The sequence below is a fragment of the Rhinopithecus bieti genome, unplaced genomic scaffold (assembly GCF_001698545.2).
Source record: "Rhinopithecus bieti isolate Rb0 unplaced genomic scaffold, ASM169854v2 scaffold_31548, whole genome shotgun sequence".
Lineage (NCBI taxonomy): Eukaryota > Metazoa > Chordata > Mammalia > Primates > Cercopithecidae > Rhinopithecus > Rhinopithecus bieti.
In genome coordinates, this window is record NW_016814470.1 from 3,117,884 (window position 1) to 3,141,378 (window position 23,495).

General features: G+C 53.0%; 1 protein-coding gene and 1 long non-coding RNA gene across 5 annotated transcripts in view; one reads left to right on the forward strand and one right to left on the reverse strand.

Moving 5' to 3' along the window:
- The window catches only part of ITGA11 (integrin subunit alpha 11), a 134,827-nt gene that overhangs the window by 102,861 nt on the left and 8,471 nt on the right, over window positions 1-23,495 (forward strand). For all 3 annotated transcript variants that reach the window (XM_017851146.1, XM_017851148.1, XM_017851147.1), the window contains 13 exons: window positions 176-379; window positions 1,110-1,240; window positions 3,930-4,096; window positions 5,442-5,584; window positions 6,968-7,078; window positions 10,624-10,709; window positions 11,725-11,932; window positions 14,741-14,839; window positions 16,361-16,437; window positions 18,209-18,298; window positions 19,210-19,300; window positions 20,970-21,083; window positions 21,289-21,375. In XM_017851146.1, the coding sequence (XP_017706635.1) occupies window positions 176-379; window positions 1,110-1,240; window positions 3,930-4,096; window positions 5,442-5,584; window positions 6,968-7,078; window positions 10,624-10,709; window positions 11,725-11,932; window positions 14,741-14,839; window positions 16,361-16,437; window positions 18,209-18,298; window positions 19,210-19,300; window positions 20,970-21,083; window positions 21,289-21,375 (1,608 nt within the window). The remainder of the gene's footprint in view (window positions 1-175; window positions 380-1,109; window positions 1,241-3,929; window positions 4,097-5,441; window positions 5,585-6,967; window positions 7,079-10,623; window positions 10,710-11,724; window positions 11,933-14,740; window positions 14,840-16,360; window positions 16,438-18,208; window positions 18,299-19,209; window positions 19,301-20,969; window positions 21,084-21,288; window positions 21,376-23,495) is intronic.
- On the reverse strand, window positions 419-10,254 carry LOC108514730 (uncharacterized). Of its 2 annotated transcripts, none has more exons than XR_001881314.1 (3): window positions 9,732-10,254; window positions 8,220-8,544; window positions 419-511 (listed from the first exon to the last, which is right to left on the reverse strand). It is a non-coding gene; the product is annotated as an uncharacterized LOC108514730 (long non-coding RNA). The 2 variants fall into 2 exon arrangements; XR_001881312.1 differs by lacking the exon at window positions 419-511 and adding an exon at window positions 4,218-4,706 and having other exon boundaries at window positions 9,732-10,253.

Genomic DNA, 23,495 nt, shown 5'->3' on the forward strand with positions numbered 1-23,495 from the left:
GAGCCAGGCCTGGGGAGAATCAGAGCCTCTTCTGTGGCTGGGCTCATATAGCCAGAGACGGGGATCTGGGGGAATGGAGTGGGGAGAGGATGCCGGAGCAGCCTGCAGAGGGAATTATGAGCCTGAGGACTTTTGCTAAGCCCTCCCCAGCCTTTTTCTGCCCCTGGTTTTGCAGAACCGGTTTGTTTATAACGGAACGCTCAAGGATTCACACAGTTACCAGAATGCCCGGTTTGGGTCCTCCATTGCCTCAGTTCGAGACCTCAACCAGGATTCCTATGACGATGTGGTGGTGGGAGCCCCCCTCGAGGACAACCACGCAGGAGCCATCTACATCTTCCACGGCTTCCGAGGCAGCATCCTGAAGACACCTAAGCAGGTCAGTCTTCCCCGGGGAAGTGGATGGAGCAAATGGGGCTGCAGGGGTCCCAGGAGCTTCTGTGCCTTATCTGGTTCAGGATTTTCTTCCGTGCCCTCTCACAGGAACGGATGGCAATCTGTCCTGGTCATGCTTCCCCACGTGGAAATTTTGAAAAGGTCACATTTTACCTTCAGGATTCCCCCCCCACCACCCACTTTGGCACCCTCTCCCTGCTTACCTTTATCCTACCCCAACAACAAACAACAACAAATCCCTGGCACCTGACCCTCACTCCTCCCAAGACATGCACACATGCAATTGCCTACCAGTGGAGCATCTCTTCTGGGCTCACTCTTCTCTGGAAACGCTTCGTGCTAGAAATCGTGCCCACCTCAAAACCGACCCGTCTTGGGTCCCATCCCCTGAGGATCATCCTTTTGCCCACGGTTTATTAGTAAGATAGCCTAAAAACTAGACCAGTGTGAGAGACGTGGATGGGTCGCTTGCCAGGTAACATGTATTTACACTTAATAGGGAACTCTTTTAAGACACGATATTTTAATCCAAAAGAATGACTTGAATGGTAGGAATTTCAGGTGCCATGACAGGCCAGGAGAGGAGATTGCTTTGGGTTGGGGAAGCTTCTTCGTGATTTCAAACAGGCTCCTGATTGTTCTTGCAGCTCAAGGCCGCCCGCCCCCACACTCATGGTGTGCATGCCCTCCCCCTCTCTTCCTGCTCCCTGCAGAGAATCACAGCCTCAGAGCTGGCTACCGGCCTCCAGTATTTTGGCTGCAGCATCCACGGGCAATTGGACCTCAATGAGGATGGGCTCATCGACCTGGCAGTGGGAGCCCTTGGCAACGCTGTGGTTCTCTGGTTGGTTTCCCCACTGTTCCCACCTCCTGGGCTCCCCTGAAGGTCACAATGAATGCAGGGGTTTTAAAAACGGGCTTCAGGATCTTTTTCTCTTGTCTCTAACTGCCCTCAGCTAGACTCACCCTGTTCTTACCCCAACTTGCTTACACATTTCCTTTTGGTGGAATCAGTGTAAATTCAATATAAATTGAAGTCCTGTCCAAAAGCTCCCGCTGTTAGAATTTGTCCTAAAAGTTCTGGCTACTGGAGCATGTCTTCCACTTCAGCTTTTCAAGCTATAACACTTGCAGGGGCAAGTTGAGCATATTTTTACCATCTGGGAGGACCTTTCCTTCTACCCTGGCGTGGAGGAATGTTTATCTAATACAGAGATTTCTTTCCTCCAAAGCACTCTGACTTCTTGCTTCCTTTCTTCGGGGCTTCATTTTCATGCTTCCTAAACACCCATTGATTTTACCATATGTTGACTACTTTTTGAGCCAGAAAAAAAAGACCTCGAGTATTTTTTCATATATGTTGATGAGGTATTTTTCATCATAAATACAATAACATGAAGAACATTTATAAAATAAGGAAAAGAATCGCTCAGCCTGCCATCACCTTAACAATGCCACTATTAATATTGCGGCATATCTTCTCCCAGTCCTTTTTCCGCTACTTATAATTTTATATAAATGCAATTTTATCTGCCCTGCAACTTTAAAAAGGCATTGAACAGAGATATATAACTTCACAGGGAGAATAAAGGAAAGGACGGGCTCCTGTTCGCAAGGCTACTACAACCCAAGAGGGAAATGTCTTCTTCCGGGTTCCCTAGAAAACAGAGCCTGAGGCAAAAGCCTCTTGAATGCTTTGGGAGTGGGGTGCAATCCCAGAAGCAAAAGTGAAGCCGGAAGGGAGCACAGATGCCAAGCAAGCCAGCCTGTCTTCACCACGCGTACTGCTCTTTGCTCAGCATCTCGGCATTTCCAGTGTGGCATAACACAGCCCATTGTAGGGAAAGAAGGGGGGGCAGCAGACTTGTGGCTCCTTCAGATCCCTCATTTGTCATGGCCAGAGCATCTGCTGCCCGACAGTCCTGGTGGTGTCCCCTGGCCCTCTAGGCAGCACTGGGAAGCCAGGGCCTGTGCAGCCCAACTAGTGTACAGGAGTAGGGTCTGTCTCTTCGAAGGTCTGTGCTGTATGTGGGGGCTCTTAGGTCCTTGGTGGTGGTGGTGGTGGCAGCAACAGCAGCCTGGGCTTGCAAGGTGTGGTAAAGGTGTTCACTGCATTGGTTCCAACCAAGAAAGCGAGGCAGATGACCAAGGCCCGGAGAGAGGGGTATACAGAACCTAGCAGGTCTTTAAAGTAACACATAAACTCCTCTACAGGAAACAAGATACACATATGCACACACACCCCAGGATAATCAGAATCACAGAAATGATTGGATCAAGTTCTAGCCTTTGAAGTCCACACTTATGTGCTACCTAAATAGTGATGAAATTGTGGGCCAGAGTCCTCTGGGAAGACTTTATGGTCAAGCCCCATAGTTCTCAAACATGGCTGCCCATTAGGATCACCGGGGAGCTTTTAAAATGTCATTGCCCAGGCTTTACCCACACCAATTAAAGCAGAATTCTGTGGAGGCACCTGGGCAGCAGTAATTTTTTTAAAACTCCCCAAGTGATTCCAATGGGCAGTCAAGTTTGAGAACTTCAGATGTAACCCACTGTGTTGACACAGCACTCTACACTGTCAAAGGACATTCTCACCTCCTCTAATCCTCACAATCCCCCATCGCAGAGTTCATGTGACCTGCCAAGGTCTAGTGAGGAACCCACGGAGCCAAGACTCAAATCCACCCTTTCACTCTACAACGCAGAGGTGCTGTTCACCTTTATGCCAAGAAGAACAGAGTATTGGTACAGATCATCACGTTGAAGCTATGAAACCTCTAAGCCACTCTACTCCTATTTCTTTCTATCTACATTCATGGTTGGGAGAGGCAATAGGTTTCGTTCCTAATTACATTTGACTTAGGCTGATATAAGGGTAAATTTGTGTTTCCTTGGTTACCTGGATGGGGTGGTGTGGGGGTGGATGGGTGCTGGCTGCATGCTGGAATCACCTGGGGTACTTTAACGCCTCGCTCTTCAAAGTGTGGTCCATGGAATGTTCACATCACCTGGGAGCTTGTTAGAAATGCAAAATCGGTGCCAAGCTATTGGATCAGAATCTGCATTTTAACACGATCCCCAGGGGGCGTGCACACATACGAAAATTTCAGAGGCACTGCTTTAAAATCTGCAAAGGCCGGATTCTGATGTGGTTTTGCCTAGGGTGTAGCTGAGGCACCAGGATTTTTTTAAGCTCTTCAGATGACTCATACGTGCATCCAGGTGGGGAACCCCTGCTAGAAAAGGTGATGAGGGAACAAAGGGGAGTCAGCATGATCCACAGCGAGCACAGCCCCTGGGGGAAAGTGCTGAGAGGCTGCATGGAGGGGCTGTGAGGTGGCTGAGCCCCTCTTTCCCCTGTGCTCCCTCTTGCCAATCCCTTGACATCCAAAGCCCCCTCCATCCTCCACCTCACCCCCTCCAGTGGCTTTGCAGATTCCACTCGCATCTGGTTCTTGTCTTTCCCCGTGGTCACAGCAGGGCAGCCTAAGCCCCTGCCCCACCCCAGCTCACTGGCCCTTCTCCCGCAGGTCCCGCCCTGTGGTTCAGATCAATGCCAGCCTCCACTTTGAGCCATCCAAGATCAACATCTTCCACAGAGACTGCAAGCGCAGTGGCAGGGATGCCACCTGCCTGGCCGCCTTCCTCTGCTTCACGCCCGTCTTCCTGGCACCCCACTTCCAAACGACAACTGTTGGTAAAGCAGGCCTCTCCTTTCTCCTCACCCCCCGGCTCCAGTCTTCCCCTACACCTTACTCTATTTCAAAGCCTGGGCTTTTCCTGAAATGGATGCTGAGTGCCAGGTCGCCCTAGAGCCACCTTGGATGACCACTGGACCCCATTTGATGCTGTCATTCCAAAGAGCAAAGAGGGGATGTCATGCCAGGGGGAGAGTGGCAGTGAGCAGGGGTGATCATGACAGGGAGGACAAGAGAAGAAGGAAACAGTCTGGGGGCAGAGTTTGGATCAGAACACACGACTGATGCCAGTGGAGCAAAGTGGGGTGCGGAAACCCAGAAGTCTGCCTGGATGCAGAGGAAGAGGCAGACCCAGGAGTCCTACAGTGGGGGTGCTGGAAACCAGAAGTCCAGGTCAATGAGACCCCAGCAGCAGGGAGCCCCGCTCAGAAGTGGGTGTGAGTTCGCTGCAGGGAGCCTTGCTCAGAAGTGGGTGTGAGTCTGCAGCAGGGCAGTTTCCTTCTGAGGGTCCATCACTTCCAGCTAAGTCTGGAGTCAGATACCTCCTCTTGACAGCCCCGGGTCCAGGTGGTCTCAGGAAGTGAGCTGCAGGTTCCAGGACTGTCTGCACTGGCACAGAAAACGGGGACTCAGAGAGCATCTCAGCCAAGGAGCAGGACCAGACAGAGACCAAAAGGAAGATGAGAACAAAGGCTGGCCTGGGGGCTGTGCCCCTCTCTCTTTCAACTTCCATCCCTGAGAGGAGACAGATAGGAGAGCCAGCAGCAACCTGCGGGCGGGCTGGAGAACAGGAGAAGGGACTGAGTCTTTCCTGGAATTGGCAAAACCTAATTGAAGGGGAGGAGGCTGCAGGTTTTATGCCCCAAAATGGAGTCAAAGGTTTGAGGAGCTGGTGGGAAGGGGCTGGCCAGCCCTCATTGGTGTGACAGGAAGCACCCAGCAAAGGCTCTGACCAGCCCTGAGGGGAATCCCAGAGCCCAGGGAGAGACAGGGAAGGTGGAGGGAGAGGCGGAGGGGGTTGTTGACTGCAGCAGGGGCTCAACATGGCACCGCCCTGGCCCCACATCCTGTCTCCCCAACTTGTCTGCGGTGTTTACTTTCCCTCCATTTCTTCCTCCTGCTCTTTCTCCACCCTCTTCCTCCCCCTTTTCTTTGATTCCTTCCTTTCCCTTCCTCATGCAATCACTGGCTCTCCTTGTGGGAGTTTCTCACCCACACTGGGGCTCGTGAGAGGAAAGGAATAGCTCTCCTCTGGCCAGCCTGGGGGGCTTCCTGGAGGAGGCAGACAGTCTTGGATGGGCATGTGGCTCCACCTTTGTGGTCTTGCCCTCTCCCCTCCTGCAGGCATCAGATACAATGCCACCATGGACGAGAGGCGGTATACACCGAGGGCCCACCTGGACGAGGGCGGGGACCGATTCACCAACAGAGCTGTCCTGCTCTCCTCCGGCCAGGAGCTCTGTGAGAGGATCAACTTCCATGTCCTGGTGAGCTGGCAGCCCCACTAGCAGAGCCCAAGCTCCTACAGGAAGGAGCACCTGCCGTGGAAGAGGCAGAGAGTCCACCTGGTGCCTGGCTGGTTCTGAGCCCCCAGCAGACCTCAGGAAGCCAGCCGGGGTCTGTATCCCCTGAACTTGGCCACTCCACAATCCCACCTCATGCCCCAGAGACATGCTACATACCACCTCACTGGACCTCCTTCCAAAACCTCTTATCCTGCCACTCTCAGATGCCGAGGGAAGGAAGGTGGGCTCAGTAGGTCCAGCAGAGAGAACCAGGAGCAGCCAGTGGGGGGCACAGCCCCAAAGGGAGGGGTAAGCAGGCAGCAGCTAACAATTGAAGGCCAGGTCCAGGAGGCAGTGGCATGTGCAAAACGGGAGGAGAGACAGAGAGGGGCGCCAGTGATGTCACGAGCAGGGTAGTGGCCTGGTACCCCATTTTATAGCTAAGGAAGAGGATGAGAGGTTTACTTCTATCCAGAGCTCCAGCCTCAGAGATGCAAGCAGGGTCACTCAGAGCCCTCCTGGCCCCAGTAGTTCAATGGCCAGAGGTCAGAGACGTGAGCAGGTGTGAGAAGGCACATCCCTGTTAAGGGGTCCCCTGAGATGCGTCCACACCAGCAGCGTCCTCATCCTCCCCACAAACTTGGAAATTCACATGTTCTGACTCAGAAACTCTGGGAGTGGGGCCAGCACCCCATATTTTAACAAGCTCCCAGGGGACTCTGATACCAGCTCAGGTTTGAGAGCCACTGCCTTTATATAATCAGGGATTGCAAGTTCCAAGGGGAAATTTTTAGGCAGCTATAAGCAACCCTTTTACTTCCCATCTATGCTCAGAACCAACCTGAGTGCCCCTGTCTTGCTCACGAGTTTGTTCATTCACTCATTCCACATGCTGAAGCCCTTGTTACAGTGCTAGGGCCATGCTGGGAGGCTCCAGGCCCATTCCTTGCTTGGGAAGGAAGAGTGACCACAGTCAAATGGTTCAAATGCTACGTGAGCAGCAGGCGTAACTGGTCTGAACAGAGTGGTGGGTGGGGTGGGATGCAGGCCGGCACTGCCAGGCTTCCCGGAGGCCAAGGTATCCGGGCAATGGGAGTCTGGCCCTGAAGGATGCTCAGGAGCTTGGTGAAACAGCCAGGCAGCTAGGTTGGCATGAGCTGAGCTTGGAGCTCCTTTCACAGAGGCACACTCTTCCCACCAACAGACCTGCTAGAAACCTCCATCCACCCGCAGACTCATCCTGAGGGGACAGGGCAGCTGCCCTGCCACCTTAGGAAGGTGAAAGTTCTATCTCGGCATCCATGGTCCTGGCTCATAAAATGACGTTCTCTCCTCCCTCAACCCTGCGCTCGTCTCCACCCCCAGGACACTGCTGACTACGTGAAGCCAGTGACCTTCTCAGCCGAGTATTCCCTGGAGGACCCTGACCATGGCCCCATGCTGGACGACGGCTGGCCCACCACTCTCAGAGTCTCGGTACATCTCGGTACAGGGCACATACCTCAGGCATGAACCCCACCCCCACCTCCACCTCCTCCCCAAAGGCCAGAGCCTGAGTGTGCCAGGTGCAGAGGACACCATCCCTCACCTCGCCTCCCCACCTTCTGTCTCGGCAAACCCACAGTGTGGCTCCTTCCCACCTCCCTCGGGGCCTGTGCTGAGTATTAGCAGATCAATTCCTTAAGGGCAAGGCCCAGGCCTTCTCCTGTTTAAGGTTCCCCATATCCCCAGCACAGGGGAATAAGGGGTGAGCACTGGAGAAATACCAAGAATCACGGGATGAGAAAGGATCTGAGATCTTGATCACCCACCTCCCTCCTTTACAGATGAGGACAATGGAGACCAGAGAGTGACTCTTAGAGCCCGGAGTTCTGCTTGTTAGATGACTAACTGATTCACAGAGCTCCTAAGCATTGCAAAAAGAAGTGTTTTAACTGATTGACAGAGCTCCTAAGCATTCCAGAAAGAAGCGGCCCCATCCCTCAACCACATTTTCTAATCCCTGGCTCTAGGGCATCCAAAATGTTTGACATCTAACATTCAGATGCTCCCTGCAGCTGCAACTCCATGTAAATCCCACTCAAGGAAAATGTCAGGCAGTGATCAATTCTGCTGCTGTGCTGTAAGAGCAGGCAAAAGTTGTAAAATGGAATAGCTAATGCCTGAACCTTGAGGATTCAGGAAACAACTTTTAAACACACCACGGCACTCTTAAGCCATTCTGTGAGGTCCAGTCACTGAGCAACATCTGTGTGAGTGACACAGTCCGGCCAGGAAGCAATTAATTATTCAAGTTCTTACTTGCATTTCTTCAACACCAGGAAAGGACTGTACAGTCCGCAGCAATGCCCCTGAAAACCTCCCCTTCTCTCCTTCACACGCATCATCCCCCACAGCCCCTCCACACCCCTCTCCCGAGGCCTCCCACAGTCCCCCGCCAAACCCCCATCCTCACACCTCCCCTCCATCCTCCTAAGTCTGCACCCCTGGGCTGGCAAAGTTGGATTCCTCGTTAGTGAGCTGGAAGAAGGGGAAAGCTGGGTGCACTAAGTCATTTTTGTCCTCTCGCAGTAATTACAAAGTCACTATGGCAAATGAATGAGTACATGGCACTTACCCCACAAGAAGGCTGAAGCCCACAGTGCAGATTAACACACAGGGTAATCCCTGCTCTGACACCGACGATCTCCGTGCAAGGTGGTGATGAGCAGCACAGGCCAGGTGGGAGGCAGAATGCACTCAGAGGACATACAATCAAGCAATCAGATGATAGGCCAGGGCTTCCTGGAGGAGGCGGCCTTTAGCCGGACTTTAAAGGCTAGGCAGGATTCAGACATTCGGAGACAGGGAGGATGGGCTTTTACTCCTCGAGAGCTGACAGCATCACCAAGGCAGGGAAATAGGAAAGGCAGGTTGCGGCTTCATGTAAATCTCTTTCTCACCTTATAAAGAAAAGGTGAGAAACAGAGCTGAAAACTTTGAAGAGCAGCTAAGTTTCTAAAACTCTGGTTTATCTGGATTTCTAGCCCCCAGCAAGTGAGACACATTCCTCCCATCATTCTAAAAGTCTTACTTTGCCTCTACTAAATGCCCAGCACTGTTCTAATATCATAAGATCTGGCCTCTTGGGGAAGTGAGCCATTCCATATTATTGAGGGTAACAGTTGCTTATTACATTAAATTACTTATTTTAATCAGCCAGATAGAAATTCTTCTGAAGGTCATTATATAGTTCTCAAACTTCTTAAACAGTATGCCTAGTGGGAGCGGGCAGTTTTTTCTTCGAGACTTGAAGTCACCAGGATGAACTTTGGTGCTAGAATGCCGTAAAGCCCCCATCTGGAACTAAGTCCCTTTCCCAACGGCTCCACAGCGACCCCTGGATATGGCTTCGCTGGCTGCCATTGAGGTCGGCCTACTTCTAGCCGCAGATCCACCTTGCGGTGGGGAGCTGGGGGCGACATGGGTAGATCCATGCCTAAAGCAAGAGAGCATGGATCTGAGTGAGGGCCAGAGAGCGCTCCTTCGAGAAAAGGTAATGAATTGAAGATACACAAGACTCTGTGACTCCTCGTCCCTGGTTTGGGCTATGTTGTTGGTAGTGACAGTTATCGCTCCTCAGCTCCAGGCTTGAATATCCAGCTGCCTGCTGAGGTCCTCGCCCCCAGTGGGCCACAAGCACTTCGCCCAGGCTGGAGTGTAGTGGTGCGATCTCGGCTGACTGCAGCCTCTGCCTCCCGAGTTCAAGGGATTCTTCTGCCTCAGCAACCCGGGTAGCTGGGACTACAGGTGTGCGCCACCACGCCTGGCTAATTTTTGTATTTTTGAGCAGAGACGAAGTTTCACCATGTTGGCCAGGTTGGTCTCGAACTCCTGACCGCAGGTGATCTGCCTGTTCCACAGTGCTGGGATTACAGGCGTGAGCCATCGCGCCCGGCCAACCCCTGCTTTTATTACTGAATGCCATGATCATCCTTCCAGACACATAAAAAAGAAACTCAGCCGACACCCTGGACCCCTTTCTCCCTCAGCCCCGACAACCTCCAGGTTCCTATTGATCCCGCCTCTGGGGTCAGTAACCTATTTTCTCCTCTCATGCCCACTACCACACCACCAACACCAGCATCACCTCTTGCCTGAATGTTGTGGCAGCCTCCTCAATGGCCTCCCTGCCTCGAACCTCCATCTTCTCACTCCATTCTCCCACAGCAACCAGGGCAGCCTTCAGTATGCAGGTCTGTCAGGACACTCATTGCCTGAGGCATTTGGCAACTCCTACCAGTTGCAAGGCATGACCCCAAGGCCCTGTAAACACAGGCCCATGACCATCTCTTCCTCTTTCTCAGCTCTGTGCCTCTTATCACAGCAACACTGACCCACCCATCATTTCCGACTCACTGTCCTGCTCCTGCCCCAGGGCCTCTGAATCAGGCTCTCCTTCCTCCTGGACTTCACCACCTCCACCCCGGTCCACCCAGCTACCTTGACGGTCCTTCAGAACTCTGACCCACTGTCACTTCCTTGAAGTCTTCCCTGAATTCCTACAGGCCAAAACAGCTGTTTTTCCTCTCTGCCTCTTCTATTCCTCATGCACTTCTCTTTGGATTTTTCGCACATTTTACACTAGTTATTTGTTCATACACCAATCTTCCCCCATGAGCTGAGGGCAGAAGCTGCGTCTTCCTTGTTTCTTATCCCCAGTACCAAAGCCCTTGCCCGCACACAGTAGACGATCAATAAATGTTGACCAGAACTGCTCTGCTGGGTGAGTGGGGGTGGGGGTTCTGTGCTATCAGCTCAGTTATGAAGTGGAGGGGAACCAGGAGGAGCTGAGTTTTGAGCCTCGTTTTAAAGAGGGAAGCATCTATGGAAAAGCCCAAGAAAGAGCAGTGTGGTGTCTGGGGACAGTGCAGGAAAGCCAGCGCATGTCTAGTGTGGTGGACACAGATGCTGGTGTACGTTGAGGGCGAGGGGCTGCGGGTCCCTACCCAGCTGCCCACACCTGGCTCTCCCTGCCCCAGGTGCCCTTCTGGAACGGCTGCAATGAGGATGAGCACTGTGTCCCTGACCTTGTGCTGGATGCCCGGAGTGACCTGCCCACGGCCATGTGAGTTGGCTCCTTCCACCCCCACCCTCGCCCCTTCCCCTTCACTGTCAGAGGTTCTGGGGCTCCTGGGGCCCTGGATTGTTTCCTGGATGTCCTCCTCACAGGCAGCGTGGATCAAACACTTGACTTGGAGCCTGTGTTCTAGCCCAGGCTCTACCTCCAACTCCTGCATAACCTCAGGAAAGTCTCCTCTGTAATATGAAACTACTAGTCTAATCTAATCTCAAATTTTGTTAAAAAAAGAAACTCTTTCTTTGGAGCCCACATTACAAAATAGATGAAAGGCAGAGACAGGGGACTCAGAGTTCTGAGTGCTTGTCCTTCAGCCCCCCAATGAGGTGACTTCTAGAGCCTGCTGGCTGAACACCTTGGGCTTTCCAATCCTTCTGATGGAAAGATGCCAGGGACACCAGCAGAGGGGGAGCAGGGGACCCACAATCCCCTGGAAGAGACAAACGAACATACCAGGGAAAATAATCAACAATATCATATTCTTAATTTATGTAACATATTTTCCAATAATTTATGCTCAACTTTGATTCAACTATGAGATGATTTAGATAGAAAACATATATACCACGACATAGACAATAAAGAGAAATAGCACATTCAAAACTTGTAGAAGGATAATGGAGCACATATTCTAACCAGTTAGGCTAAAATAACGATTATCTCTACATTAGTGCTGAGCTTCCTGGCAGCCAAGGCCAAAAGGGAAACAGGATGCATAGAGTGGTGATGCATGAGTGGTGAGGTCAAATAAGAGTTCTGGGTTCAGCGGAGGGTATGATCTCTATGGTGGGGACACCAAGGGCCTTTGAAATAGGAAGTGGTATTGAAGGGTGAGCTCTTTCCAGCCCTGCCATCCATTTCCCCTCTTCTCCCAGTGGCTATTCCCATGAGCAGAGGCCAGTCAAGTGCCCAGACCCACCTTTTTGCCCCAACCCTGGGGCTCCTCTCTACCCCTGCTTTCCTCATTCCATCTGCCCAATCTCTGGTGCTCTCTTGTTCTCAGGGAGTACTGCCAGAGGGTGCTGAGGAAGCCTGCGCAGGACTGCTCCGCATACACGCTGTCCTTCGACACCACAGTTTTCATCATAGAGAGCACACGCCGGCGAGTGGCAGTGGAGGCCACACTGGAGAACAGGGGCGAGAACGCCTACAGCACAGTCCTAAATATCTCACAGTCAGCAAACCTGCAGTTTGCCAGCTTGATCCAGAAGGTAAGACCTCAGCAACCTGCCCAGACTGCCTGAGGCAGAGGAAAAGGAAGGCCAGGTGGGGTCCGGGCTGCATGTTAGAACCACGAGAAAGCTGGGTGCAGTGGCTCATGCCTGTAATCCTAGCGCTTTGGGAGGCTGAGGTGGGAGGATCACTTGAGCCCAGGAGTTTGAGACCAGCCTGGGCAACATAGTGAGACCCCATCTCTACAAAAATATAAAATTAAATAAAAAATAATCACAAGACAGCTTTAAAAAGCCTGCCCCCAGACTTCTTCTCTGGAGGTCCTAACTGATTTGCTCTGGGTTTGGGCCTAGTGTTGGGAGGCTTTTAAATCTTCCTCAGTGACTGCAGTGTGCAGGCAGGGCTGAGAACCACCAGCACCAGGGGAGTCTGAGCCCTTTGGGAACATGGAGAGGAATACCCTTCAGCCTGTCTCCTGGGCCCTAGTTAGGTGCACACACACCACGCGTGTGCCACCAGCCATCCACACCTTCTACCAACAGTGTACCCTGCGGGCTTGCTTGGAAGGTCCTTCTGACGAGAATCAGAACCAGTTCCTCCCCACGTTAAAACTTCTCATCACTCCCAGCTGCTGTCAGAACAAACTCCAGACTCCTCATTGTGGCATTCAAGGCCCATCCCACCCACCTCCTGCCACTTCTCCCCTAACCCTGCCACGGGCCACCTTGTTCCCAGCAAGCCCTGCTCGTTCCCACCATGACCCCCAACTGGGACTCCTCTCTCCTCTGCCCGAGAGGCTCTTGCTCCTACTTGGTGACCATCCACGTATTGCCCACTCATGGCGTCCAGCGCTGTGCTAGCACTTGGCGTACACTTAAACCTTGCAGCAGCCTCGGGCATAGCAGTAGTGGTGGTGGTAGTGGTGATGGTGGTGTCCCCATTTTACAGAGAAGGAAACTGAGGCATAGGGAGGAATTAAGGCCTGCCTGGGACCACACAGCTGGTGAGCAGCAGAGCGGAATTCCCGCCCCACAGCTGGTGCCAGTGCCTGAGCCTGCGTTTTGTGGTCAAGGATAGTCCTCAGCCCTGCTCTCTGGGGTATCTTTCTGGAAGCTCTCCAAGGCCACAGGCAGCCCTCCAGCCCGCACAGCATCTGGCACAGCCCTTCGTGTGCTCTGAAGAAACATCAGTCTCCAAGTGCTGGCCTCTTGAAACCCTCGACTCCCAGGGGACAAGAGCCTTGTCTTAGCCATGTCTGTGCCAGAGCTGGGCACATAGAAGGCCCTCAAGACAAGTTTGTTGAGTAAACTCAGACATCAATGTCATGTGTCGGTGTTGGGGGTCCCAGGACCCTCATACACAGCCCCGGTCCTCGAGGATCTCAGTGTCAATGTGGAACCCAGTGTGCCAGGCAAGACAGGTGCTGGGCCAGTCTGTCCTCTCCACCCCAGAACCGCTGCCCAGCACCCCTCCCCGAGCACCCCCCTTGCTTGCCACACACACAGGAGCAGTTCCTGCAGCCAGGAGGGGAAGCTGAGTGAAGGGAGGCCACCCCAGGAAAGCGAGGAGCTGCCTGCTCATGCCCCCCATTCCTCCTCAGTGGGCTCCCCCATCCTCAAATAGACCTCAAGGCCTATCTGCAGCCACAGTCCCTTCTGTCAGGCCCAGGCCTGGGCCCCAACCCCACTCCCTCTCCACTGCCCAGAGTGACAGTCCAGGCTGACGATGAAGAGCCCACCTGATGGTCTCTCGAAGTCCCCTCCTGCCCGGGGACTTGTGTCTGTCTGGATTTCAGGTATACGGAGGGAATCAAGCCCCACACCAGCATCCGCCTTCCCCTGCTTCCCTGGCTCAGACTTCACAAGGCCAGTCTCGTGCCTGCTCCTAATCCTGGGGAGGGAATCATGGAGCTAGTTTCTGTGGCTCAGAAGAGCTTTTGGCAGTGAGTGGAGGTAAAGAGAAGTGGGAGACACGTTCTATGAAGTGCTGTGTCCCCACACACGGCAGGAGGGGTGCAGGGCTAGCCTGGACCTGCCACCTTCACAGGTGCCGCCACCCATCCCCAACCCAGGAAACGCTCATGGCTGCGAGGTCGGCATTCCTCTCCTCTCTCTCTCCAACATCCAGCCAAGGGGGACTCTAGTAGAGAAAGCACCCTTCTCAGCCAAATGCAGATGTGTTAGTCTGATCACACACTTTTTGCACACACATGCAAAAACACAGTGGCCTACATATTCATCCAGGGAAACGCACATGCTCCGTATACATGCAGCAGGTACATGCACACACATGCACTGACATGCAGACACACAGAGTGTCCACAGACACAGGCTCACATCCACACGGGTGCATGCATGCCCAGAGACATGCACAGCTGTGTGCCCAACAGTGCAGAGCCCTCAGCAGGGACAAATAATCATCCTAACAGTAGCTGCCACATATGAGTGATGACAATAGGCAGGACATAGGATAGGCGCTGCATTTATGTGCATCGCGTCATGTAATCCTCATAACAACTAGATGAGATAGTTACTGTCATCCCCATTTAACAGATGAGCAAAATGAGACGCATACATGAGCCCCTGCCATTCTCCTGCCACCGCCCGACAGCCTCTGAGTGTATCCCATCCCATGTCAAGCCAAGTACCAGGAACCAAGTCACACCCTGGCCTCTGGGGTCTCTGGGATCTCAGATGTCAGAAGGGCTGTGGTCCGGGCTTCCATATGGGTATCAGGGGCTGAGGCGGCCCCTGCGGAGGGGGGTGCAGGCTGGGGGTAAGGGAGCCTCCAGACCTGGTCCCAGGCCCCGCTTAACTGCTGCCATGGTGTCTGCCACCCACCTCCAGGAGGACTCGGACGGTAACATCGAGTGTGTGAATGAGGAGAGGAGGCTCCAGAAGAAAGTCTGCAACGTCAGCTACCCCTTCTTCAGGGCCAAGGCCAAGGTTGAGGCTGGGGACAGTCGGGGAGGGCAAGGGTGGGCACTGGGAGGCACAGGGAGTTTGGGGAGGGAGGCAAGAGCAACAGGAGTGAACAGAAGACCAGGGAGGGGTGGGAGGCCTGAGGTGGCTTTTATTTGTCTTTTCTCCCATGAAATGACATGCAAGTGACCAAATTAGCCAACCATCCCCAGGCTAGAAGCCCATCCTTTAACTCAGAGAGAATTCCTACCACTCCCAGCCACTAGTCTCCTACCTCCCCTTAGCCAGTCCCACTGTTCTGCACCCTCACAAGTTTTTCAGATTTCTGGCCTCTGCCACTGTGCTGTGTATGGGGAGGGATGGGGAGAGAAACTACCATTTCGTGAGCACCTACCACCCAACTGTGCTTAAGAGCTCATGTGAATAGAGGGTGGGTGTGTGAAGGGAAAAGCAAAGTAGCTGGGAAAGGGAGGGAGACACCAGATTGCAGGGAGTGTTTGGACATCAGCCCTGGACAGTGGGCAGCCACAGAAGGTTCTGGAGCAGGAGAAGATCTAATTGAGGCCAAGCTGCTCGGATTTGGGAATCAGAGAGGAGCCATGGCAGGAGCCAGCTAGGCAGCAGCTGTGCTCCCAGGAGCAGGGTCTGCATGGCTGGGGAAAGTGGAAGAAATGGGAGCAGGGATGAGGGCTCCTTAGCAAAGCACCTCCCTGGTGAGAAACAAGTTGAAGGTGTAGTTTCTGGGTTGAGGCACTGACAAACCCAGGAGTGGGGATGGAGAAGGACACAGCCCAGGCTTCCCCACCCATGCCCAGCCACTCCTGCAGAGAAGGGGCCGCTGAGGTCTCCTGGGAAACCTCGTGAGGGTGAGACCGGGGAGAGCAGCAGGTGTCTGTGCAAAGTCCCAGTAATGCCCCCAGGTGGGGCGGGGAGGAGGCGAGGAGGGTTGCATGTTTCCCCACCGCGGGGCAAAGGGCAAGGGGAGCATCAGGGCCCAGGTCAGCAGTGTGGCAGGAGCACTGCCAGACAAGGGGCAGACGCCTTGTTGGCCTGCTGGGTGGCCACTGGCCCTCATCCCTCTCCGGGCCATCCCCTCCCCATCACACACAAAGAAGAGGTGGGTGAGGCGGTCGTACCAAACACTTCTGGCCCCTACATCCTGTAATGGCCGTTGGCCCTTCCTGCCATCAAGACCCGCTACCCTAAAAATCCTGCAGACAGAGTCTGGAGCTGGACTTGCTGCTTTCTGGTTGCCTTTTGTTAAAAACAAAAGAAGAGGAAGAGGGAGGGGGGCTGGCTCAGCCCCGAGAAACCCCACTGTGGGAGCTGTTGTCTTTGGCTGTGTCCCCACAGCAGCCCTGAAGCTCAGCTCACGTTCTCCAGCACCTGGTCCTCCCTTTCCCAGCCTGTTCCCAGCCAGCAGTTCCCCAACCCCCTAGCAAGCTCTCCCTCCCCAAGCCCGGCAGGGGGCTGTGGGGAGTGGGCTGTGGGGAGTGGGCGGGGCTGGTCCCGGCAATGCCCAGACATGCGACCGCTTCCTTGCAGGTGGCTTTCCGTCTTGATTTTGAGTTCAGCAAATCCATCTTCCTACACCACCTGGAGATCGAGCTCGCTGCAGGCAGGTCAGGGCCGTGCCTGCTCCTTCTCCCCCAAGCTTGCTACTCTGGGGCCCAGTTCTCTGGCTGCTAGCGACTGTTCCTCCCAACACTGAGTCCGCCGCCCCACGCCCTGTCCCTCACTGCCCCAACCTTGAGTGGAGGGAACGGGGTGGGGAGGTGAGCCGGCATCTGTTGCAGGTGTGGGCCAACCTGTTGCCCCTTGTGTTGCCACCACTCTTCATTCTTTGGGTGATAAATAATAATGTCAGCCCTTTACTTTTAGACAACCCTGTATACAGCAGTAATTCACAAACCCTACAGTTATAAAGCATTGTACAGGCAAAAATCTCAGTCCTCACAGAGGCCCCTTAAGATCATCAAAGCAGGGGTTATTCCCCACACCATCTTCCAAGTTAAGAAAAGAGGCTCAGAGAGGGTGAGTGAATTTCCCAAGGACACACAGCAGTGAATTGTGCAGCTGGAAGCTGAACACTACTCATCCTATTCCCCATCCAGGGCTCTTCCTGTCCTAGTCACCTCTCTCCCATTTTTAAGAGGCCTTTTCTTACTCTGTGTGGGTCTTCCTGTCCGTCTGTCTGTCTCCCAGGCCTCTCAGAGGCAGCTTGCTATGTGCTGACACCATGAATCACTTTGTGTCAGTAGTAAATACATGTCTCTTTTGTGCAGAATTACCTCTATGTGGGGAAGGACAGGGATTCTGTCCACTCTGGAGCCTTATAAATGGCAAAAATCCTTAGCCAAGAAATAAATACCCCAGACAAACCGAACACTAACATTGCAGCACACACACGCGCAGGTCAGAGGTCACAGAAGCACTGGGCACTCACACCCCACATGTGCTCGCGTCCTAGCTACAGTTAAATGAATTGCGCATTGTGGTAGAATTCTCACACGCCACGTGGCAAACTTGGCAAGGCCTCCCTTGCGCTCTGCCCTGCTCTTAGAAAACCCAGTCCCGTCTTCACGGGAGAAATGAGCATGCACTTGCAGAGCAGTGTCTCTGGCACAGCTGTGGGTGGTGTCTGAGAACTAGGTGTATGTAGGAGGGGGCTCTGGGGGTGCATCTGTGTGTGGTGGGTCTCCCTTTTCTAACCAAACCCCTATCCTGGGGTAAGGCTTCCAAAGGGAATCAAACTCGGTCTATGTAGCAAGCAAGAATCGTACATTTTTATGTCTAAAATGATTTGTCCCAGTAGTTCATGGTGCTCAGATATGAAGAGAGGCACACTGGACAGAACCCCCCTGAAGATGTCTCTGAATTTCACTCCCAGCCTTCTCGTGGCAGCAGAGTGGCCCTGGCCGCCCTGTGGGAGCTGTCCCCGGTCAGTCCAGGGATAAATGAATGACTCTACTGTGAATTCCTCACCATCCCTCCTCCATGGGCGAGCCTTTGCCACAGGTGTCGCCTCCCACAGACCCTGAGAATCCGGCAGGCAGCAGGATTGGCCTGCCTGACAGCCTGACAGACGGGCAGCCCGGTGAGGGAGGCAAACAGGCTGGGGTCCGGTCCATGCCAGGCCAGGCACAGGCCTCCCAGCTCCAGTCCAGAGCCCTCCCCTCACTCCACCTAAAGGGGCAGCAGGTAGAGCTGGTGTCATCCATCCCCACTTCTGGCCCTTCCTCTCCTAGGAGACGCCTCAGGTTCCCTGTCTGGCCTGTCTGGTGCCCATCAGCCCCAGATAAGCCAGCGTGCTCCTTTCGCAGTCTGCCTCAGACCCTTCCCGTTGCCTGTGCTGAACCCCTTCCTGACCCTGCTGCCTGGCTCTCCCTGCAGTGACAGTAACGAGCAGGACAGCACCAAGGAAGACAACGTGGCCCCTCTACGCTTCCACCTCAAATACGAGGCTGACGTCCTCTTCACCAGGTGGGCCGGGCTCCAGGGGCCGCCGGAGAGGGAAGGCATGGGGAGTGGGAGGACGGAGGCCTAAGGGGGGTGGTACCCTCTGATGAGCCCTAATAGGGCCAGACACCAGCACTAAGGGACTATGGATGGAGCCAAGAGTGTCCCTGATGGGTCAGAGAGTGCAGCCCCCCATCCAATATCGGGAGGGGATATCAAAATAGAGGAAGGAGGAGACACAGGCCCGGCCCTGGGGAGCTCCTAGCAGAGGCAAGAAGGGAGGGTGGGGGCAGTGGGAGGCGTCCACCCCTGGCATAGGCAACAAGTGGATGCATGGTCTGTAGAGAATTTAAAAACAGTAATAATATCTGTCATAAGTCTACTTTTTATTATCATCTTACGCCAGCACATCTAAACAACGTCAGTGGGAAAAGACTCCTCCCCAAAAGACAGACTGCTCCCACCCCCGCCCCCTTGGTACGCTACTGGCCCCCAGTCGGATGGAGGAAACAGCCCCTGTCCTCTGAGAGCTCATGGACAGATGGAGAAGTCAGGGCAGAACAGCAGATACGAAGAGGAAGCTCAGGCCCTCCCACGCCAGCCATCCCTAGAGGGTGGAAGGCAGCACAGTGGCACGGTCACTCCGAAAAGCAGCTACACCCCTAGGCAAACAGGCTGGGCAGGGATGAAATAACTGGCTCTTCTGACTCACGCCCACCCACCCAGGAGGCAGACATTGCTCACCCATGGCAGCGCTAATTCCTGCGAAGGCTCAGAATCCTTCCAACATGACACTCACTCCCAACCGACACAAGAGGGAACCTGTTTTTTGTGGCCCAGGGGAGGCCGGCACATGCCCTCTCCCTCTTTCATTCATCTGTCATTCCAGCCAGCACTGACTGAGCTCACGACAGCCCTGTCCTCTGTCTCTGCAGGAGGAGCAGCCTGAGCCACTACGAGGTCAAGCCCAATAGCTCACTGGAGAGATACGATGGTATCGGGCCTCCCTTCAGCTGCATCTTCAGGGTGAGGCTGGAGGGGAGCCGGGTGGAGGGGGAACGATGGGATCTGAGCACCCCCATCCTGGAGGGGAGGAATGTGGAATCATCACTAGTGCCCGGAGTCCAGTCTCAACCCTGCCACCCACCCACTGTGCGACTTTAGGCACGTCACTTCCCCTCTCTGGGCCTCTCAGTCTTCTGAAAAACAACTGGACTGCAGTGGGAGACATATGGGTGAAGATAGGGTGTGGTTGCCTAAAATTCTTTAAAAAAATTTTTAAACAGTTGCTTAAACACACTAGGGTTTACTCTCTCCCATAAAAGAAGTCCAGAGTTGGCAGCTTCACAGAGTCATCCAGGAGTGGGTCTTCTATTCCACCATCCTCGATGTGAACTTACCAGCCTCCAGTTTGCCTCACAGTACAAGATGGCTGCAGCTCCAGCCATTGCATTCTCATTCCAGGCAGCAGGGAGGAGGAAGGGGAGAAGAGCATGCTCCCTCTTTATTAAGGGACCTCCCTGGCAGTTCCTCACTCTTTCAGTGACCGCTCTTTATCCAAAACATTGTGATTCAGCTGTAAGGGAGGCTGGGAAATGTGGCTTTTAGTCTCAGTTCTGTCACTAAGGAAAAAGGGAGAATGAGAGTTAGGAGGCAATTCAGGAGCCTCTGCTACAGTGGGCCCTGATAGCTCCCTCAACCCAGAACTGCTGTAAGTTTATCAACTTCTAGGCTGCGTGAAAGCTGAGGACAGGCTGACAGCTGAATACTGGACTTCAGACACACTGAGCCCTGCATGGCTTGTTCAAGAGAGGCCTAGTAAGCTGCTCAGGGCCACACAGCTCATAGGTGGTGGCGGGCCCAGGATTAGATTCCTGATCTTTCTGATTCTAAACTCCTGCTTAGAATCACTGCTGCCCTGGCACTAAATGTGACACTGCTGGAATGTGAACAATCACATACTCGCTATTTAGTAATACATTCTTTGTTAATTAATGATTCCATCTCATAATGCATTCATTGCTGTCACCGTCTTCACCCCGGCCTCTGCAAAATCCCCACCCCAGCCAAAAAGAGTTGAAAATGCAGGTGGACTGGGCGCAGTGGCTCACACCTGTAATCGCAGCACTTTGGGAGGCTGGGGCGGGCAGATCACGAGGTCAGGAGATCGAGACCATCCTGGCTAACACGGTGAAACCCCGTCTCTACTGAAACTACAAAAAAAAAAAAAAAAATTAGCCGGGTGAGGTGGCGGGCACCTGTAGTCCCAGCTACTCCGGAGGCTGAGGCGGGAGAATGGCGTGAACCCGGGAGGCGGAGGTTGCAGTGAGCCGAGATCGCACCACTGCACTCCAGCCTGGGTGATAGAGCGAGACTCAGTCTTATAAAAAAAAAAAGAAAAGAAAAGAAAATGGAGGTGGCCCCTGCTCTCCGGCCTCTGGATCCCCACTGGCTTGTCTTCAGCTTCCAGCCACCCCTCCCCTCTCAGGCTTTCTTGCACTCGTCCGTGCAGTCCCCGGCCACAATTTGACAGAGCGTGGGAGCTTCCACAGTGAAAACACCAGGGGCCTTCAGTGGGCCTTTTTCCCAGGCCTGGTGGGGGAATTGCCACCCCAGGGGCTGGTTGGCCCCTGTGGACCTTGTTTTCCGCCCCCCTCAACTGACTGTACTGACACCCCCTCGTCTCTGGCCACAGATCCAGAACTTGGGCTTGTTCCCCATCCACGGGGTAATGATGAAGATCACCGTTCCCATCGCCACCAGGGGCGGCAACCGCCTGCTGAAGCTGAGGGACTTCCTCACCGATCAGGTACCGATGCCCTTGGGAGCCGGCTCAGGGGAGGGGACCAGAAGGAGACAGACATTCCCCCTACGTGTGTCCCCAGGTTCCCAGACCCCAGCTCCCTTCTCCAGGGCCAGGGCTAGAGGAGGAGAAAAGAAGCATCTCTGGGAACCTGCGTCTGCCAGAGCTGGTTGTGAGGCTGTGTGTGTGTGTGTCCGTGTCTTTTATGTAGGCGAACACGTCCTGTAACATCTGGGGGAACAGCACTGAGTACCGGCCCACCCCAATGGAGGAAGACTTGAGTCGTGCTCCGCAGCTGGTGAGTGTCCCCCATGCAGAGAGCCACAATGGTTGGGGTTAGAGGCGTGCCGCCAGCGCTGTGGGGCCCATTTCCCTCCTGATCCAACAGCTTGTCAGTAAGAGCTTACTGAGCACCTATATGTACCCAGCCCCAAACCAAGAAAAAACTGAAGGAGGAAAAGACTTCTTGGCCTGTGTGAGTCCCCCATCTCACAGGGAGTGGAACAAACCCACAGAGTGGGTGTCTGAGAAGCCAAGGTCACAGCCTGTGGTGTGCCAGGCAAACGAGCAGAAAGGGGTGGGGACAGTGGACTTGCACCTGGGCCAAGCAGACCCATAGGATACAGAGAAGCAGAGAGAAGCGGAACACTGGAACACGCACAGGGCTTGTACTGGAGGCATTTGGCCGCATCAGCTGGGGCCTCCTGCCCTAGAGATGGAATGCAGATCGGCTTCAATTTCCACAGCCCTCCCAAAACACCTGCTCATTTCCGGTTTGCTTTCTCAGGGTTGCTTCTGCCTCCAGATACCAGTTCCTCACCCTGCTTCCACTGTTCTTTACCCAGACAACAATCTTCGCTGTTTTAGTTTTACTTTCCCCAGACAAGTGCCCCCAACAAAGCACTTACTGAGGGTAGCGTGCTTTGCCAAAGATTTGGGCTGCATTGGGGTTGAGGTGGGCAGCGAGGCAGCAACACTAGCAACTTTCACCTAATAAATTCTGTTTGAAGATTGGATTTCCCATCAACGTTAGTTTCTCCACTTAATCCTTATATTATAAATGATCTTGTGGTATTACTCTAGCTAAGACCTCCAGTGCAATGGTAAATAGATATGATGATGACAGAATCATCAGGATTACCTTAATCATGATGACTTAAAGGAATTTATTTTTATTTTGATTGTTAAATATGATCATTGCTATAGGCTTCACACACGAGGGGATTTCAAAATCATTAGGCATCCACCTTCCAGTCCTGATTTGGTTCCTTCTAACTTCTTTTGGTTTGCTAAATCTTAAAAAAAATATATTTAAAGGACACCCATTTTTCCTCAGCTAATAATGTTAAAAAAACACTGCATTAGGCCATGCACAGTGGCTCGTGCCTGTTGTCCAAGCACTTTGGGAGGCCGAGGCAGGCGGATCATGAGGTCAGGAGCTCGAGACCAGCCTGGCCCGCATAGTGAAACCCCATTTCTACTAAACATACAAAAATTAGCCAGTTGTGGTGGCGTGCATCTGTAGTCCCAGCTACTCGGAAGGCTGAGGCAAGATAATCGCTTGAACCCAGGTGGCAGAAGTTGCAGTGAGCCGAGATCGTGCCACTCTACTCTAGCCTGGGCAACAGAGCAAGTCTCTGTCTCAAAAAAAAAAAAAAGGGACTGCATTGACATGGTTAAATTCCCAGGACACTTAGTTATTTAAGAACGGACTGAATGGTTGGTATCATTGCTTACAAAAGTGTTTTGAACTTGATGGAGCTTATGTTGAGAAGTAAAATTTAATTTTTTTTTTTTTTTTTTTTAGGCAGAGTCTCGCTCTGTCCCCGGGCTGGAGTGCAGTGGCCGGATCTCAGCTCACTGCAAGCTCCGCCTCCCGGGTTTACGCCAGTCTCCTGCCTCAGCCTCCCAAGTAGCTGGGACTACAGGCGCCTGCCACCTCGCCCGGCTAGTTTTGTATTTTAGTAGAGACGGGGTTTCACCATGTTAGCCAGGATGGTCTCGATCTCCTGATCTCGTGATCCGCCCGTCTCGGCCTCCCAAAGTGCTGGGATTACAGGTTTAAGCCACCGCGCCCGGCCGTAAAATTTAATTTTAATTTTATCTTTTAATTCCATTTTCCACAAACTTTTGAAATCCTCCTGTGTAAATATCTTCCAAAATAAAAGCAAATAACATTAGAAAATTTGTGTAATAAAAGTAAAGTCAGTTCTCAGAAGAAATAATTTAAATTATAACATAAGCATATAAAGAAGTAGAAAGATCCTAGAAATAAAAATAGATATGTTCTTGAAAATAGATTTTATTTTAAATTAAGTGACCAAGAAATCTATAGCAATAAAAATAATGTTCATGTATGGTATTGGTAAGAGTGTTAGAAATCAATATTCACATACTCTTTGATGGAGATATAAATTT